This window comes from Dromiciops gliroides, chromosome 2, assembly GCF_019393635.1.
Source record: "Dromiciops gliroides isolate mDroGli1 chromosome 2, mDroGli1.pri, whole genome shotgun sequence".
Taxonomy (NCBI): domain Eukaryota; kingdom Metazoa; phylum Chordata; class Mammalia; order Microbiotheria; family Microbiotheriidae; genus Dromiciops; species Dromiciops gliroides.
In genome coordinates this window covers 532050298-532066921 of record NC_057862.1, presented here as the reverse complement: position 1 = coordinate 532066921, position 16624 = coordinate 532050298, and the positions used below count along the sequence as shown (strand labels likewise).

Below are 16624 nucleotides of genomic sequence, written 5' to 3'. Positions count from 1 at the left end.
AGCTGTGTGACCTTGGGCAAGTCACTTAACTCCCATTGCCCCTCCAAAAAAAAAGACACTTGAAAGAAGGCTATGGCAAATCTGTATAACATACTGAAAACTGAGACATCACCTTGCTGACAAAGGTCTGTACTGTCAAAGCTATGGTTTTTCCAGTAGCAATGTATACCTGTGAGAGTTAGACTACAAGGAAAGCTGAGCACTGCTCCACTCCTTTTTGACTATAACTGCTAACTCATGCATCATCCATAATGTGGTTCTACAATATACTAGAATTCATTCTTTCTACCTACTTGCAATATTTTATTTTCCCTTTGTCTTAAAAGATCTGAATTTTGGCTATGATGTTTCTGACCTTTTACCTTTTGAGATTTCTCTCAAGAAGCAGTCAGTGGATTCTCTTTCTACTAAGGGCTCAAAAAAGGACTTTGAAAATAAAGTAAGAGAGAAGGAGGAAAATTTGAGAAGAGAAATGAGAGGGATGCAAGAAAATCATGAAAAACAAATTGACAGCTTGGTAAAGGAAACACAAATGTAAGGGGGCTAAAATTCTAGCTATGATAAAATCTAAATGAGTGGTCACCTTAAATTAGAAAATGTATAGCACTAATCTTTGGGCATTAAGTATTTATTAAAGCATATTGGGGGTTAGTAAAAAGAAACACATGGATAAAGTATCCTCAGTCTACCTATCTCTGCCCTTCTCTGCCCAAGTCAGGAACTAAAAAATGGCCCGCTCACTCCTCTGCTTCTCCCAGAAGCCTCCTGTCAAACAGGAAACAGGGCCGTAAAAACACACACAGCTCCAAGCTAATTGGTTGGTAGCTCTGATTGACAGGTCCCACAGGTAGTTCTATAGATGTAACTTCCAGACACTAAAGTCACATGGTTTCTTCTCATGGTCAGAGCTCACAATCTCCCTCCTAGCAGGGGGTGTCATTCCAATTCTCACACAAAAAAATACTGAAGAAAATAACACCTTAAAAATCAGATTAGGCCAAATGGTAAAAGAGGTATAAAAGGAGAAGAATGTCTTGAAAAGCAGGATTGGCCAAAAGGAAAAAGAGGCACAAAAATTCACTAAGGAAAAAGACTCCTCGAAGAGTAGAATTGGCTAAATGGAAAAGGAGGCATAAAATTCACTGAAGAAGAAAAAAACTCCTTAAAGAATAGAATTGGCCAAAAGGAAAAAGGAGGTACAATAGTTCACTGAAGAAAATAATTCCTTAAAAATTGGAACTGAGCAAATGGAAGCTAATAACTCTATGAGAAATCAAGAAACAAACAAAATCAAAAGAATGAAAAAATAGAAGACAATGTGAAGTATCTCATTGGCAAAACAACTGACCTAGAAAATAGATCCAGGAGAGATAATATGAAAATTATTGGACTACCTGAAAGGCATGATGAAAAAAAAAAAGAGCCCAGACATAATCTTTCAAGAAATTATCAGGGCAGCTAGGTGGCGCAGTGGTTAGAGTACTGGCCCTGGAGTCAGGAGGACCTGAGTTCAAATCTGGCCTCAGACACTTAATACATACTAGCTGTGTGACTCTGGGTAAGTCACTCAACCCCAATTGCCTCACCCCCCCCAAAAAAAAATTATCAAGGAAAACTGCCCTGATATTTTAGAACCAGAGGGTAAAATAGAAATTGAAAGAATGCACCAAGGGGCAGCTAAGTGGCACAGTGGATAGAGCACTGGCCCTGGAGTCAGGAGGACCTGAGTTCAAATCTGGCCTCAGACACTTAACACTTACTAGCTGTGTGACCCTGGGCAAGTCATTTAACCCCAATTGCATCACTTAAAAAAAAAAAAAAGAAAGAATGTACCAATTACCTCCTGAAAGAGATCCCAAAATCAAAACTCCCAAGAATATATAGCTAAATTTCAGAGCTCCCAGGTCAAGGAGAAAATATTGCAAGCAGCCAGAAAGAAACAATTCAAGTGCTATGGAGCCAGTCAGGATCACACAAGATTTAGCAGCTTCTACATTAAAGGATCAGAGGGCTTAGAATATGATATTCAGGAGGAGCAAAACTGAGACTACAACCAAGGACCACCTACCCAACAAAACTGAATCTAATCTTTCAGGGGGAAAAAACAGGCAATCAGTGAAAAAGAGGACTTTCAGGCATTTTTGATGAAAAGACCAGAGCTGAACAGAAAATTACTTTCAAATGCAAGACTCAAAAGAAGCATAAAAAGGTAAACAGGATGGGGCAGCTAGGTGGCACAGTGGATAGAGCACCAGCCCTGGAGTCAGGAGGACCTGAGTTCAAATCTGGTCTCAGACACTTAACACTTACTAGTTGTGTGACCCTGGGCAAGTCACTTAATCCCAATTGCCTCACTTAAAAAAAAAAAAAAGGTAAACAGGAAAAGGAAATCATAAAGGATTTAATAAGGTTAAACTGTGTGGAGTGACGCCCCCCCTCCTGGAGAGAGACTATAGGAAAGCTCCACCATGAGGAGAAGGCATCTGAGGACAAGCTATGTGGCTTAGAAGATCAGTTCCTTGGCATTAGGAAGTGACGTTTGCTCATGGGTACTATCGATCAAAACTCCCAGCCAATTAGCTTGGAGCTGTGTGTGTGGGGACAGGCTGTTTCTGTTTTCGAGAGGTTTCTGGGACCAAGAAGGGGCAAGGGTCGCGCTCGCACTCGTACTCTTTCTCTCTCTTTTTCGCAGGGACCTCATGTGGAGTGAAGCTGAGATGCTGGCTCCCTTAGATAGATAGATGAAGGCACCTCTTTCTCTCTTCTCACCAAATTCTTATGCTCCTTAATAAATGCTTAAAAGTCTAAACTCTTGCTAAAGCTTCTAATTTATTGGCAACCACTAATTAGATTTTTAGACAGTCTAGATAGAATTACAGACAGCAACTATTCAACTGTTTATATTCCTACATAGGAAGATGATACCTGTAACTCACAAGAACTTTCTCATTATTATAATCAACCACATCAATAACAAAACTAACTGAAATCATATGATTATCTCAAGAGATACAGAAAAGGCTTGACAAAATACAGCACTCATTCCTATTAAAAACACTAGAGAGCAGGGGGCAGCTAGGTGGCACAGTGGATAAAGCTCCAGCCCTGGATTCAGGAGGACCTGAGTTCAAATCTGGCCTCAGACACTTGACACTTACTAGCTGTGTGACCCTGGCCAAGTCACTTAACCCTCATTGCCCCACAAAAACAAAAAAACAAAAACAAAAAACCCCACTAAAGAGCATAGGAATAAATGGAGCTTTCCTTAAAATGATAAGAAGTATCTACCTAAAACTATCAGTAAACATCCTGATAAGATCAGGGATGAAACAGGGATGTTCATTATCACCTCTATTATTTAATATTGTCCTAGAAATGTTAGCTTTAGCAATAAGAGAAGAAAAAGGAATTTAAGGAATTAGAACAGGCAAGGAGGAAACAACTATCATTCTTTGCAGATGATATGAGGGTATACTTAGAGAATCCTAGAGAATCAACTCAAAAATTACTTGAAACAATTAACTTTAGCAAAGTTGTAGATTATAAAATAAAGCCATATAAATCGTCAGCATTTCTATATATGACCAACAAAGTCCAGCAACAAGAGATAGAAAGAGAACTTCTATTTAAAATAACTGTAGACAATATAAAACATTTAGGAGTCTACCTGCCAAGACAAAATCAGGAACTATATGAACACAATTACAAAATACTTCACACGAATAAAATCAGATCTAAATAAATAGAAAAATATCAATTGATCATGGATAGGCCAAACTAATAAAATAAATATGACAATTCTACCTAAATTAATTTATTTATTCAGTGCCATACCAATCAGACTACCTAAAAATTATTTCATATAGCTAGAAAATATAATAACAAAAGAATAATAACAAAATTCATCTGGAAATATCAAGAATATCAAAGGAACCACAGGAAGATGGGCTAGCTGTACCAAATCTAAAGCTATACTATAAAGAGGCAGTCATCAAAACTATTTGGTACGGCTAAGAAATAGAGTGGTAGATCAGTGGAATAGGTTAAGCACAGGTGACACAGTAGTAAATGAGTATAGTAATCTACTGTTTGATTAACCCAAAGACTCCAGCTTCTGGGATAGGAACTCTGACAAAAATTGCTGGGAAAACTGGAAGACAGTATGGCAGAAACTAAGCATAGATCAACATCTTATACCATATACCAAAATAAGGTCAAGATAGGTACAAGATTTAGATATAAAAGGTGATACCATATGCAAATTAGGAGAGGAATGAAAAGTTTACCCCTCAGATCTATGGAGAGGAAAAGAACTTATGACTAAACAAGAGATAGAGAATATTATGAAATGCAAAATGGATCATTTTTATTACATTAAATTAAGAAAGGTTTTGTACAAACAGAAGCAATGCAGCCAAGATTAGAAGGAAAGCAGAAAGCTAGTAAACAATTTTTACAGCCACTGTTTCTGATAAAGGCCTCGTTTATTTTTATTTTATCATAAAAGTGTTTTATTATCTTCCAGTTACATGTAAAGATAGTTTTCAATATTACTTTTCATAAGATTTTTAGTTCCAAATTTTTCTCCTTCCTTCCCTTCCCTCCACCTCCCCAAGACAGAAAGCAGTCTGATATAGATTATATATGTACAATCACATTAAACATATTTCTGCATTAGTCATGCTGTGAAAGAAGAATCAGAACACAAGGGGAAAAACCTCAAAAAGAAAAAAACAACCAAAAAAGTACAAACAGTATGGTTCAATCTGCATTCACAATCCACAGTTCTTTTTTCTAGATGTGGAGAACATTTTCCATCATCAGTTCTTTGGAAATGTCTTGGATCACTGCACTAATGAGAAGAGCCGAGTCTATCACAGCTGATCATCACACAATGCTGATGTTACTGTGTATAATGTTCTCCTAGTTCTGCTCACTTCACTCAGCATCAGTCCACTTAAGCCTTTCCAAGTTTTTCAGAAATATGACTGTTCATCATTTCTTACAGAATAATAGCATTACTTTACATTCATATACCACAACTTGTTCAGCCATTCCCCAATTGATGGGCATTCCCTTGATTTCCAATTCTTTGTCACCACAAAAAGAGCTACTATAAACATTTTTGTACTTGTGGGTCCTTTTCCCTTTTCTATGATCTCTTTGGGATACAGATCTAGTACTGGTATGACTGGGTCAAAAGGTACACACAGATTTCAGAAAAGACTTAAGTGGACTGATGCTGAGTATGATAATCAACTGTGAAAGATTTAGCTCTTCTTAGCCATACAATGATCCAAGAAAATTCCAAAGGACTCATGATAGAAAATGCTATCCAGATCCAGAGAACGAACTGTGGGCTCTGAATGCAGATTGAACCATACTGTTTCATGTGGCACTATGGATGATGTTTATCTATGAAGATAATATGTATTTTTCATCAAAGCATAAAATAAACTATGTAAAAACTTCCAAAAACGAACACGCAAACAGTGAATAGCAAGTAAACCAATTTATTCAAGAACCTAGCAAACATAAATAATAATTTATACACACTTCTAGGTCATGTGAGCAACAAGAATGAGGACAAGACATTTTTATGATCCCCACACCCACTCAAGCATCTCCAAAACAGAAATTATGCATCAAAAATAAAGCTTTAGGGGCAGCTAGGTGGCGCAGAGGATAGAACACCGGCCCTGGAGTCAGGAGTACCTGAGTTAAAATCCGGCCTCAGACACTTGACACTTACTAGCTGTGTGACCCTGGGCAAGCCACTTAACCCCAATTGCCTCACTAAAAAAACAAAACAAAAAAAATAAATAAATAAAGCTTTAGCTCTCTCCATGGTCCAGAACACCCAAAATACAAAAGAAAGTTTAATGATATGAATTGATGCTCACTGACCCTTAGTTCACTCAGCAACCCTCCCCCACCTCTCATGCAGCTATCATTTAGCCTGAATCTAGCAGACACAAGGATGTGACACAGGCCTCCAGCAAAACCCACTCCAATACCACAGTCCCACGCCCCTCCAATGCTGATAATGTTTTATATAATTGTACATTTATAACCTATATCTGATTGCTTACTACCTCAAGGAGGGGAGAAGGGAGGGAGGAAAGGAGGGATAAAAATTGGAACCCAAAACTATAAATAAAAATGTTTATTACTTAAAAAAAAAAAGAATGCAAAATAAGTTTCTATCACAGAAAGGCACCTAAGTAGTACTTTTGATCTTAATATAAGAATAGTGGGGGGCAGCTAGGTGGTGTAGCAGATAAAGCACAGGCCCTGGATTCAGGAGGACCTGAGTTCAAATCCAGCCTCAGACACTTGACATTTACTAGCTGTGTGACCCTGGGAAAGTGACCCTGAAAAGTCACTTATAGCCCAGCAAAAAAAAAAAAAAAAGATATGTGTGTGTGTGTGTATATGTGTATGAATAGTGAATGGGCCTATGATTTCATTCATATAAGGGATGACAATTATGAGGCTAGTCCTTCCACCAGTGAAGACTGGCACCCTTTTTACAATGTATAATCTTATAGAACTACTTAGAGAATATCTGATATTTTATACAATGTGTTATGATTTACAAAGTAACTTATATAGTATCTCATTTGATGCTGTGTCAAGATAATAGAATGTGGTAGATAAGGAGATTTAGCAGATACTCAAAGGCCCACCTGGAGATTAATCTAAACTGATTGAATTAAGTGAGAATGATTGACTGCTGATTAGTGTACTTCCAGTTAACTAGGTTGTAAGCACATCTGGCTGACCCTTAAGAAGGTATTGTTCTCAGAAGCTAAAAACTTTGAACTTAACTCAAGACCACCTTCAAGTCCAGTGAACCAATGGATTTGAATGACACTAGCTAATCAGCTTGGAGAGCCTCCCATTTCTGGGAGGAGGGCACGAAGTAGGAAGCAGACTCTGGCTGAGGATTGAGTTCCTCTTTTGGTTCAAGACATCAGTTTGGTGGCAGGACTACAAGTGGGAGGTTTAGGGAGGCTAGTATTTACATGCTATAAGAAATCTGTTCTCAATCTTTTTCTCTTTTTTACTATATCTTTTAATAAACCCTTTAAAAGCCTAAACTCATTTATCAGTGATTTTAGCCAGTTTCCCCCAAAACTGGGGAGACAGATTAGAACCCACATTTAGAATGCTCACTTATGATAACCCTATAAGGAAAAGAGTATATTATCCCCATTTGAAGATGAAGAAAAGGAGGTGAAGTGATTTGTCCAAGGTGACAAAGTTATCAATCATTCAAGTGGGATTTAAACTTAAGGCTCTGAAGTGTCTTTTCTGCCTTCCACTAGTCCCTCAGATATTCAGAATCCATAACAAGAGGGTATTGACATTAAGTAAACATGCTGTTTTTAGGTACCAGAACTGTGTTGTACTGCTACATATAAACATCTGATTCAAAAAATGTACTTTAGATACTAACCAGGCCTTGCTAAATGCCCATCGTCATAACTTCCTCCTGCCAAGAAAGACATTCTCTTGCAATCTGGAGGTGCGTAGTGAGTATTACAATGACAGGAATCGAAATTGTTGCAACGCTAAAAAAAGAAAGAAATTGGTTCAGTTGGTTATTATGTTTAAAAAATTTTTTTTGAAAAGGAACATATTCATCAAACTTACAATACTTCTTGAAAAATTAAGTAATTCTTACATTTTTATATTAACCTCAATTTTTTAAAAATCACAATCAAGCAATGTCTTAGTATGAGAAAGGAGGACATCAAAAAGTGGTGGAAAGATTTAAATTATTATTAAAGACAAAATTATTCACCTCTTTTGATCCATACCTTCAAAGTATATTTATGTAGGAGAGATACTTCTGAGTGCCTACTTGTATGACCACATTAGGTAAATCTTTATATTGTGACTATTCATTATCTTAATACCATCAAGGCTATATATTATGTTCATTCTTATTAAGGAGGAATACCACCTTTCTGTGGCAATAAAAAACAAAACACAACCTTAACCACTTATATCACCCTTCGATTCCTCTTCTGCAGAGGAGGTGGTGGGCCAGGAAAGCAGAATCATGGTCTGCCTAGAGCAACAATGTCCTGTGCAGTAGAAATGCTCATCAAAAGAACTTAATAGGGGCAGCTAGGTGGCACAGTGGATAAAGCACCAGCCCTGGATTCAGGAGGACCTGAGTTCAAATCCAGCCTCAGACACCTGACACTTACTAGCTGTGTGACGCTGGGCAAGTCACTTAACCCTCATTGCCCCGCAAAACAAAAACAAAAAGAACTTAATAACAGAAAGAACTAGGACAGGGCACTAGCCTGAGGGTTTTAGGGGAGCTCAGCCAGGGAAAAAAGAAAGACTAGCATCCAGCTAGGGACAGTTTTGTCCTCCAAGAAGGGATAAAGACTTGTAAAAAGTGAATGCCCCAGTGTGGGAGGAAGCTTTGAGGTCCAGCCCTGGGGAATCCACTACCAAAAGGGAAGGAGAAAAAAACTGAGTTATAGGGAAATATAAGGAACAACAGACTGAAATTACCAAAGATTTCAGGAGAAAGGGAACTCACTTAGAAGTGCTAAAGATAAGAAAAACCAGCAAAGAAGGTATTAAAAGAAGAGACATGCAAATGAATCTAAACATCTCAATAAATATTATAAGACAAAGGAAAATAAATCAATACCTAAAGGGGCAGAGGATCTTTAGGATTACCAAGAGAACACGAAACCAGAGAAGTATGTTTTCAAATGATTCAGGAGAGAAATAAGAATTGTGGGGAAAAAAAAGAATCTGTTGCCTTCTGAGTATAAATTGTAGTGGGACATGGGACCCCAAGAAACCCAAAGACCCTAACCCCCAAGGAATCTTTAAACTTTTCCAAGGGAAAAACAGCTCTGCCTCTCACCTCAGGAATGTAGTATGGCTGAGCATAAAGACCCTGGTCTGATAGGAACAAAGATGAGATACTGATAAGGATGGGTGTTTTCAAACTCCAGCTGCTCCTTTTCCAATGATTTTGCCCCTCACAGTTTCTTTGCATTCCCCCAATCCTCTCCCAGTTGTTTTTAATATCTTTGTGTGTAAACATATAAAGAGAACAGCTCTTCTCAGGGAGACAGTCACTATAGTGGCTCTGTATCCTGGCCTCTCTCCTAATAAACTTTTTATTTTATAAGATTCACAATGAACCTCCAATTCTTTGGGTGAGTTAACCTGCCTGACTGAGCCAGGTCAGAAATTCTTTCCAATGCCAGGCCAGAAGTTCTTCCCAACAGCATAAATAATAGGCAGAATAGGAACACTGAATTCTACAGTGGCAAATTTAACCAAAGAAACAAAATAGAGAACTGATTAGAAATTCAAATACATAGAAATGAAGGTCGAAATAGAAGAAAGGAAAAAATGTTTTAGCATATATGATCTACATAAAACAAAACATTGATCTCAAAGACAAATTGGATAATTTGTAAGATAATTAGGTAGGAATCATAGGTCTCCCAGAAGAACTTAATAAATCAAAAAATCTGAACACCAGAATGGTGAGAAAAAATGATTCTTATATTAATAACCAATTTTATATATGGGACCCAAAGATCTTCCTTTTGCTTGCTCATTCAAAGCCCAGTCTCTCAAGGACATTTCTGACCTTGCCCCAAAATTCATCCCACCCAGACCATTTTATCTAAATGGAATTCTTACTGTAACCCCACCATTGTTCAACTCATCTAGGACTGGGTAGAGAACAGGTTCTTTTGTATAGATTGCTGGAGGCAGAATAATCTGGGAGAGTGCTGACATGATCCTAGCCCCTCATTAGAAAAAGTCTACCTATCATGATATTCATTCTATCATTTATTGTTAAGCAATCAGGGTTGATCTCTGCCTATTTAGAAGAGCTATTTTTCTAAAGATATTTAAGGTATTCAATGTTTCCATTAGTTGTCTATTTGCTAGCCTAAATAATAAATTGATTATTAATTACCTAGAAACTCTCATGGCTTTTCATTTATCTCAATGGAAAGCAGGAAACAATATCTGTTCTAGATACTATGCTAAGTGTTGGGGAATAAAAATAGAAGCAAAACCAAAAGACAGTCCTTACCCTTGTTGCGAAAATTTATCAGTCCAATGAAGAACAGAAACAGCGAAGTCTCCAAGCCATAGGGAAATAGGTTTATTGAGAAAGGGTGCCTGTCTCACAATAAAGCTGGCTTCAGGTCTATGACCAAAAGGCCTCAAGCAGTCCCAGTCTCAGACTTTTATAGCCCTATAAGGCTACTAATTTTAGACACACAACATAATCAAAATAGGACATATCTACTAGGAAAAACACTTAATGCAATAAGAGTAGTTCATATCTAAAAGAAGAGTCACAAAAAACAAGCAAAGTAGTGAGGAAGAGCCACAAACAGATAATGCCACAACTGAAGTATGTGGTTCTGTATGTGGTCCTACCAACTTCAGTAGGTGACTATTCCTGATTGGTCTATCTAGCTCAGGAGTTACTATTCTTGATAGTTGACTTTTTAAAGTTGTGGACTTAGCTGATAATTACATGTTGTTGCAGAACCATCTCAATGTAATATGTGTAATAAAAAAAAATTTTTTTAAAGTAATATGTGTAATAGCCCTACTAACATCTATCTTACTTAATCCATTATTATTACTGACTTAAGCTACTAATAAAAAATACCTGAATATGTTAAATCACAATTTTAGTTAATATCCTGATTATTACCATAGTTAAATCACTTACATCTAAGGGGTGGGGAAAATCTCATTCACACCCTCAAGGAGTTTAGATTCTATGGGGGAAGACGACATATCAAAGGAAGCTGAAAAACAAGAGATGTGTGGATAAAAGGATTAAGAAAAAGAAGAGGTGGAGAGGAGGAAGGTTCCTAACACAGCTGCATGATTTTGAAATCCAAAAAGGCACAGAAAGGACTGGGAGGAGAATGAAGGTAGACTGCCCTGTGCCATTCTGCAAAATGGAAGTTAGAAGGGAAAAAAAACTGGGAGAAGACTTTTATAGATAAGGGTCTCAAATTTCAAATATATAAAGAACTTTGTCAAGTTTATAAGAATATGAGTCATTCCCCCAATTGATAAGTGGTGAAAGGATATGAACAGGCAGTTTTTTTTAGTGAAGTAATCAAAACTATATATAGTCATATGACAAAATGCTCTAAATCACTGATTAGAGAAATTAAAATTAAAACAACTGAGATGTCATCTTACACCTATCAGATTGGCTAAAATGGTAGAAGGGGAAAATGACAAATGTTGGAGGGGATATGAAAAAATTGGGACACATTCACAGTTGATGGGAAGGTGAACTGATCCAATTATTTTGGATGGCAATCTGGAATTATGCGCAAAGAGTTATAAAACCATGTATACCCTTTGAGCCAGCAATAACACTATTAGGTCTGTTTCCTGAGGTGATTAGGGGAAAAAGGAAAAGAGGGATTGTAGGGATGTTCTTCAATTGGGGAATGGCTAAATAAGTGCTATGTGACTCTAACAGAATATTACTGTGCTATAAGAAATGATGAGCTGGTTGGTTTTACAAACACATGGAAAGACTTGCATGAAATAATGAAGACTGAAATGAACAGAACCAAAAGAACATTGTATAAAATAACAGCAAAATGGTTCTAAGAACAACTTTGAACAACAAAGTCATTTTGAGTATTATAAATATTCAAATTAACTACAAGGGACCAATGAAGAAATGTGCTATCCACATCCAAACAAAGAAATAATAAATAGAAGTATGTATAGTATGATTTTACATATGTATGCATAATGTAAAAAGAGAGAAGAGAAGGAAAAACTAGATAACTAGATAAAAGAAAAATTAATAAGTTAAGCAAAGTCAAAAACTAGGAAAAGAAGTGACCAATGAGGGTGAGAGGAAGAGAGCCTGAGAGAGTAAGGTTACCTTGAAGTATGTTAAGCATAAATAACAGAAAATACATAGTACTGTCTTTAAAGAGAAAAGAAACAATCCTAATTCAGAAAAAAGAACAATGTTAGAGAAAAATTTAGGAAAATTAAACCTAACTCATAACTTTAAATGTTAATGGATTACACAATCAAAAAAAAAACATAGTAAGACCAAATTGGAAAAGAAAACAAAACCTCACAATCTGTCGCATACAAGAAGCATATCTAAAAAACAAAGACTTATAGAGAATAAAAATGAGGAACCAAAATAAAATTTACCATGCATCAAGAGAATCCACAAGAGCAGGAATTCCAATCATGCTATCAAACAAAGCAAAAACAAATATTCATAAAATGAAAAGAGAAAAATAAGGAAATTGCATTATTCTGAAAAGAACCATAGAAAATAAACCAATATCAATATAAAACTTTATGGTCTACAACCTCCAGATCACATGACGAACAAGACGGAGATCCATACATTTTTTTCAATCCCCACAATTTCTCGAACCTCTCCAAAATAGAAGCAAAGAAGATTAAAAACCCCATGAACAAACACCTAACTTGAGCTCACTTAGCACCTCCTACCTCACAGCCCTAACAGCAAGGCTGCACCAAGCCCAAAGGTATCAGACTTGCAGCCTGCAAAACTCCCTAGTGCAGCTGTGGTGGGTGAAAAATGAAATGAATAAGGAAACAAAGCTTTGAGCTTCTAAGCATATTGATTTATTAAGCAATGCATGTCAAATGCTTAAGAAATCAGGATCAGGCCTCCTCAGCTTTGGCATTGGACCCCAAATACAAGAGGAGGCAGATTTTTATGTATTAAAAACAATCAAATAAGACCAATTAATTAAAAGAAAACAAGTAACCAGGATACAACATTAGGTCATACAATTTCTAACTGGAGGAAAGATTAGGGACTTTCCAAGTTGGAAGGGGGAAAGTGAACAGGTAAAATTCTTTGAAATCAGAAAAAGAGGTATCCCACTCTGCCAAGTGTCTGTAAACAATCAAAGGAATATGGAAACAATAACTGACTGATCATTATGAGGTCAGTTTTCAGATAAGAAATATGGGTTGTTTGAAATGTATACTATGACACAAATGGACACCCTGGGGATTTTAAAAGAACACAGAACTACAACATGCTGTTCCTGAGTAGTTGAAAAGAGAATTCAGAATTGTGAAGGCAGACTTCCCCAGCACAACTGAAACAATTAGAAGAATAGAAAAATTCGAATCCATGGTGACAAGCATCACCAAAGAAACAAAAGAGAGGACATGATTGGGAATACAAATAAACAGAAGTGAAAGACAAACTGGAAAAAGAGAAGCAAAAAACAATAATAATAATTTTTTTAGAACCTTTCTCTCCATACAAGCAAAACATATTAAAGTTTTGAAGACAGAGAGCAAAGGACTATAGATCTCCCAGAAGAACACAACTAGTCAAAAAACTTAAGCAGCTTAATCCAAGAAATAATACAAGAAAACAGCCCAGAACCTCTGAACACATAAAACATAGTGCCAACTGAAAGAATCCAAAGATCATCTCCAGGAAAACAAAAAAATAAAAAAATATAAAACAACCCAAGGCTGGAAACTCCAAGGTGGTTAAATTTAATAATTCTATTGAGATACAAAAAATTCTGCAAGCAACCAGGAGAAAGACCTTCAAATAAAAAGGAAAGAAAAGGTAAACACAAGCTTAACACCCAACAGACCATGTAAGAAGGGATGGAATAATGTGTTTCAAAGAGCAATGAAGCTCAATCTGCAGCCCAAGGTGACCTACCCTGAAAATTTGAGCTTAGCCATAAATAAAAAAGATGGAATTTGAAGAAGAGACATTAGAAACATTCTTAGAAAGAAAACCAGAAATAAAAAGATTATTTGCTTCCCAAATATTCCATATGGCAGACATGGAAAAAAAAAAAGTGAATGAATGTACCACTCAACGGCAACAACAGTAACAGAGTAACAGGAAAGATACCATTAAGAGACTTCTTTCCAAATGTACACAAGGAGATAGGGATTAAGAGAGAAGTCCAGTAGAGCTTGGGGTCTATCTCTCAAGGAAGCCATTAATAAGAATAAATTCCCCATAAACATCAAAGTACTTATAGCTACACTTTTGTGATAAAGAACTGGAAACAAAGTAAATGCCCATTGACTAGAGAATAGCTAAACAAATTGTGGTGCATGAACATAATGGAATATCACTATGCTGTCAGAAATTATGAGTGTGATGAATACAGAGAAGTATGGAAAGATCAAAATGAACTGATACTGAGTAGAGTAAGCAGAGCTAAGAAAACAATATGCACAATGACTATAACAATTTAAATGTAAAAAAACACACACATATCAAAAGTGAACATTACAAAATTATAAAGCTCAAGTAAATGAGGCAGTGAGGTACTACAGTAGATACAACACTATACCTAGAGTTGGAAGACTTTGGCCAAATCTGGCGTCAGACACTTACTAGCTATGTGGCACCCTGGGAAAGTCACTTAACTCTGTTTGTCTCGGTTTCCTCATCTATAAAATGAGCTGGAGAAGGAAATGGCAAACTACTCCAGAATCTCTGCCAAGAAAACCTCAAATGGGGCCATAAAGAGTTGGACACAACTGAAAAATGACTGAACAATAATGGCCCAATTTTTTTTTAATGATACTACTGCACCTGATATTTATATAGGGCTTACTGTGTGCCAAGAACTGTGCTAAGTGTTTTACAATTATCTTATTTGATCCTTATAACAAACCTGGAAAGAGGGTGACATAATTATTATTGTTGTTGCTATCTCCATTTTATAGATTGGAAAACTAAGGCAGAGTTTAAGCAACTTGCTCAGGGTCACACAGTTAATAAGTGTCCAGAGCCAGATCTAAACCAGGCCTTCATAACTCCAGGCCTGGTCCTCTATCCACTATATCACCTTGCTGTCTATAAAAAAAATAAGATATGAGAGAATACTCCTAACTCATGTCCTCATGGAGGTGAGAGGTCCACAATTGTTGCACATTGTACATATTTTCAGACTTTATCAGTGTATTGATCAATTGTGCTAATTTTTTCCTCTTCATTTTCTTTTTCTTTTTGTCCTTAAAAAAGTATTTGTTATGCCATCCTGGGGTGGACCAGACCACAGGAGGTTGACACACTCTCTCTATCTAGGTAATGCAGGGCTTTCTGAACTCTACTTTGGAGCCATGTGCACTCTGTCTCTATGGTGCTGGGGGCTTTGGGCTTGCCTTAAATATCGTCAACTCTTTACTAACATTTAATATGATTTAATAATAAATGCTTGCTGCCAAAAAAACACTATTTGTTACATGAGATGGCTTTCTGGGAGGAAAGGAAGAAAGATACTGGGAAAATCTATGAGCTCATAAAAAAATATAAAAGAAAAAAACACATGCTTAGATGCTTAGCATCTAAATTTGTAAAGAAAAAAATTAAAGAATACATAGTAATACAATAATAGCAAGAGACTTTAATCTCCCTATCTCAGTTTTGAACAAATCTAACAGAAAGATTTCTGAAAAGGAAAATATATAATTGAGTAAATTTCCAGAAAAATTATAGCTAAAAGATTCATGGCATCTTCTAAATGTAACTGCTAAAGAACACACACACATCTCTCAGCATGGAACTCTTAAAAGAATTGCCTATTTATCAGGGTAAAATGATACTGAAAATAAATACAAAAAGGTAGAAATATTAAACACATCCCTTATACACCTTAGCAAAATAAAATAATAATTAGTCAAGTAGCACAAATAAATAGACCCAATTGTACACTTAGCAATGAAACTGAAAACATTGATTGGGCCATAGAACAAACCATAGAAATAATAAATTATTATGTGAAAGAAAATCATAATGATGATATAACATACAAAAATTTCTGAGATGCAACTAAAGCAGTTCTCAGGTGAAAATATACATGAACATAATGGAAAAGTAGAGGACTAATGAACTGAATATTCATTTAAACATTAGCAATCCTTGGCGGCAGCTAAGTGGCACAGTGGATAAAGCACTTGCCCTAGATTCATTTCATTAGCAATCCAACAAATAAAACTAAAATAGGCATTAAAGATGAGATATTAAAAATCAGAATAAAAAGATAAATTGTAATCCAAAGATTATAGAATTTATACTCAAAACTAGAAGCTCATTATTCAAGAAGGATAACAAAACTGATAAGATCATGGGAAATGAGGGTTAAGTGACTTGCTAAGGGTCACACAGCTAGTAAGTGTCAAGTGTCTGAGGCCAGATTTGAACTCAGGTCCTCCTGAATCTAGGGCAAGTGCTTTATCCACCATTTGGAGTAGATGAACTTCCTTCCCCTGCCGTCCCTCTTCTTAATCATCTCCAAGAAATAGATCTGTGCATATTTGGGTTTGTTCTATGTATCTGTCCTCCATTAAACCCAGGAGTCCAAGCCATGGCAAACTTGGAGGAGGCAGGATGGCTGACAGGATTCTACAGCCAGCTGGTCTGGCAGGGAAACCCTGAGAAGCAAGGGTGCCTGAGACTCAAACTCAAAGGAACTTTTGGACTTGGAACTACAACTGCACTCCATAGAATTTGAGCTAAGCTATGAACCTAAATTCCCTTTCGTTCCTCAGAGACTGAGGTGGTATTTGGGACAGG

At 36.5% G+C, this 16624-nt stretch overlaps 1 protein-coding gene across 1 annotated transcript in view; it reads right to left on the bottom strand.

Moving 5' to 3' along the window:
* The window catches only part of LOC122744008 (disintegrin and metalloproteinase domain-containing protein 18-like), a 102764-nt gene that overhangs the window by 11184 nt on the left and 74956 nt on the right, over positions 1-16624 (bottom strand). Inside the window, 1 exon segment of the mRNA XM_043989295.1 lies at positions 7463-7577. Within this exon segment, the coding sequence (XP_043845230.1) occupies positions 7463-7577 (115 nt within the window).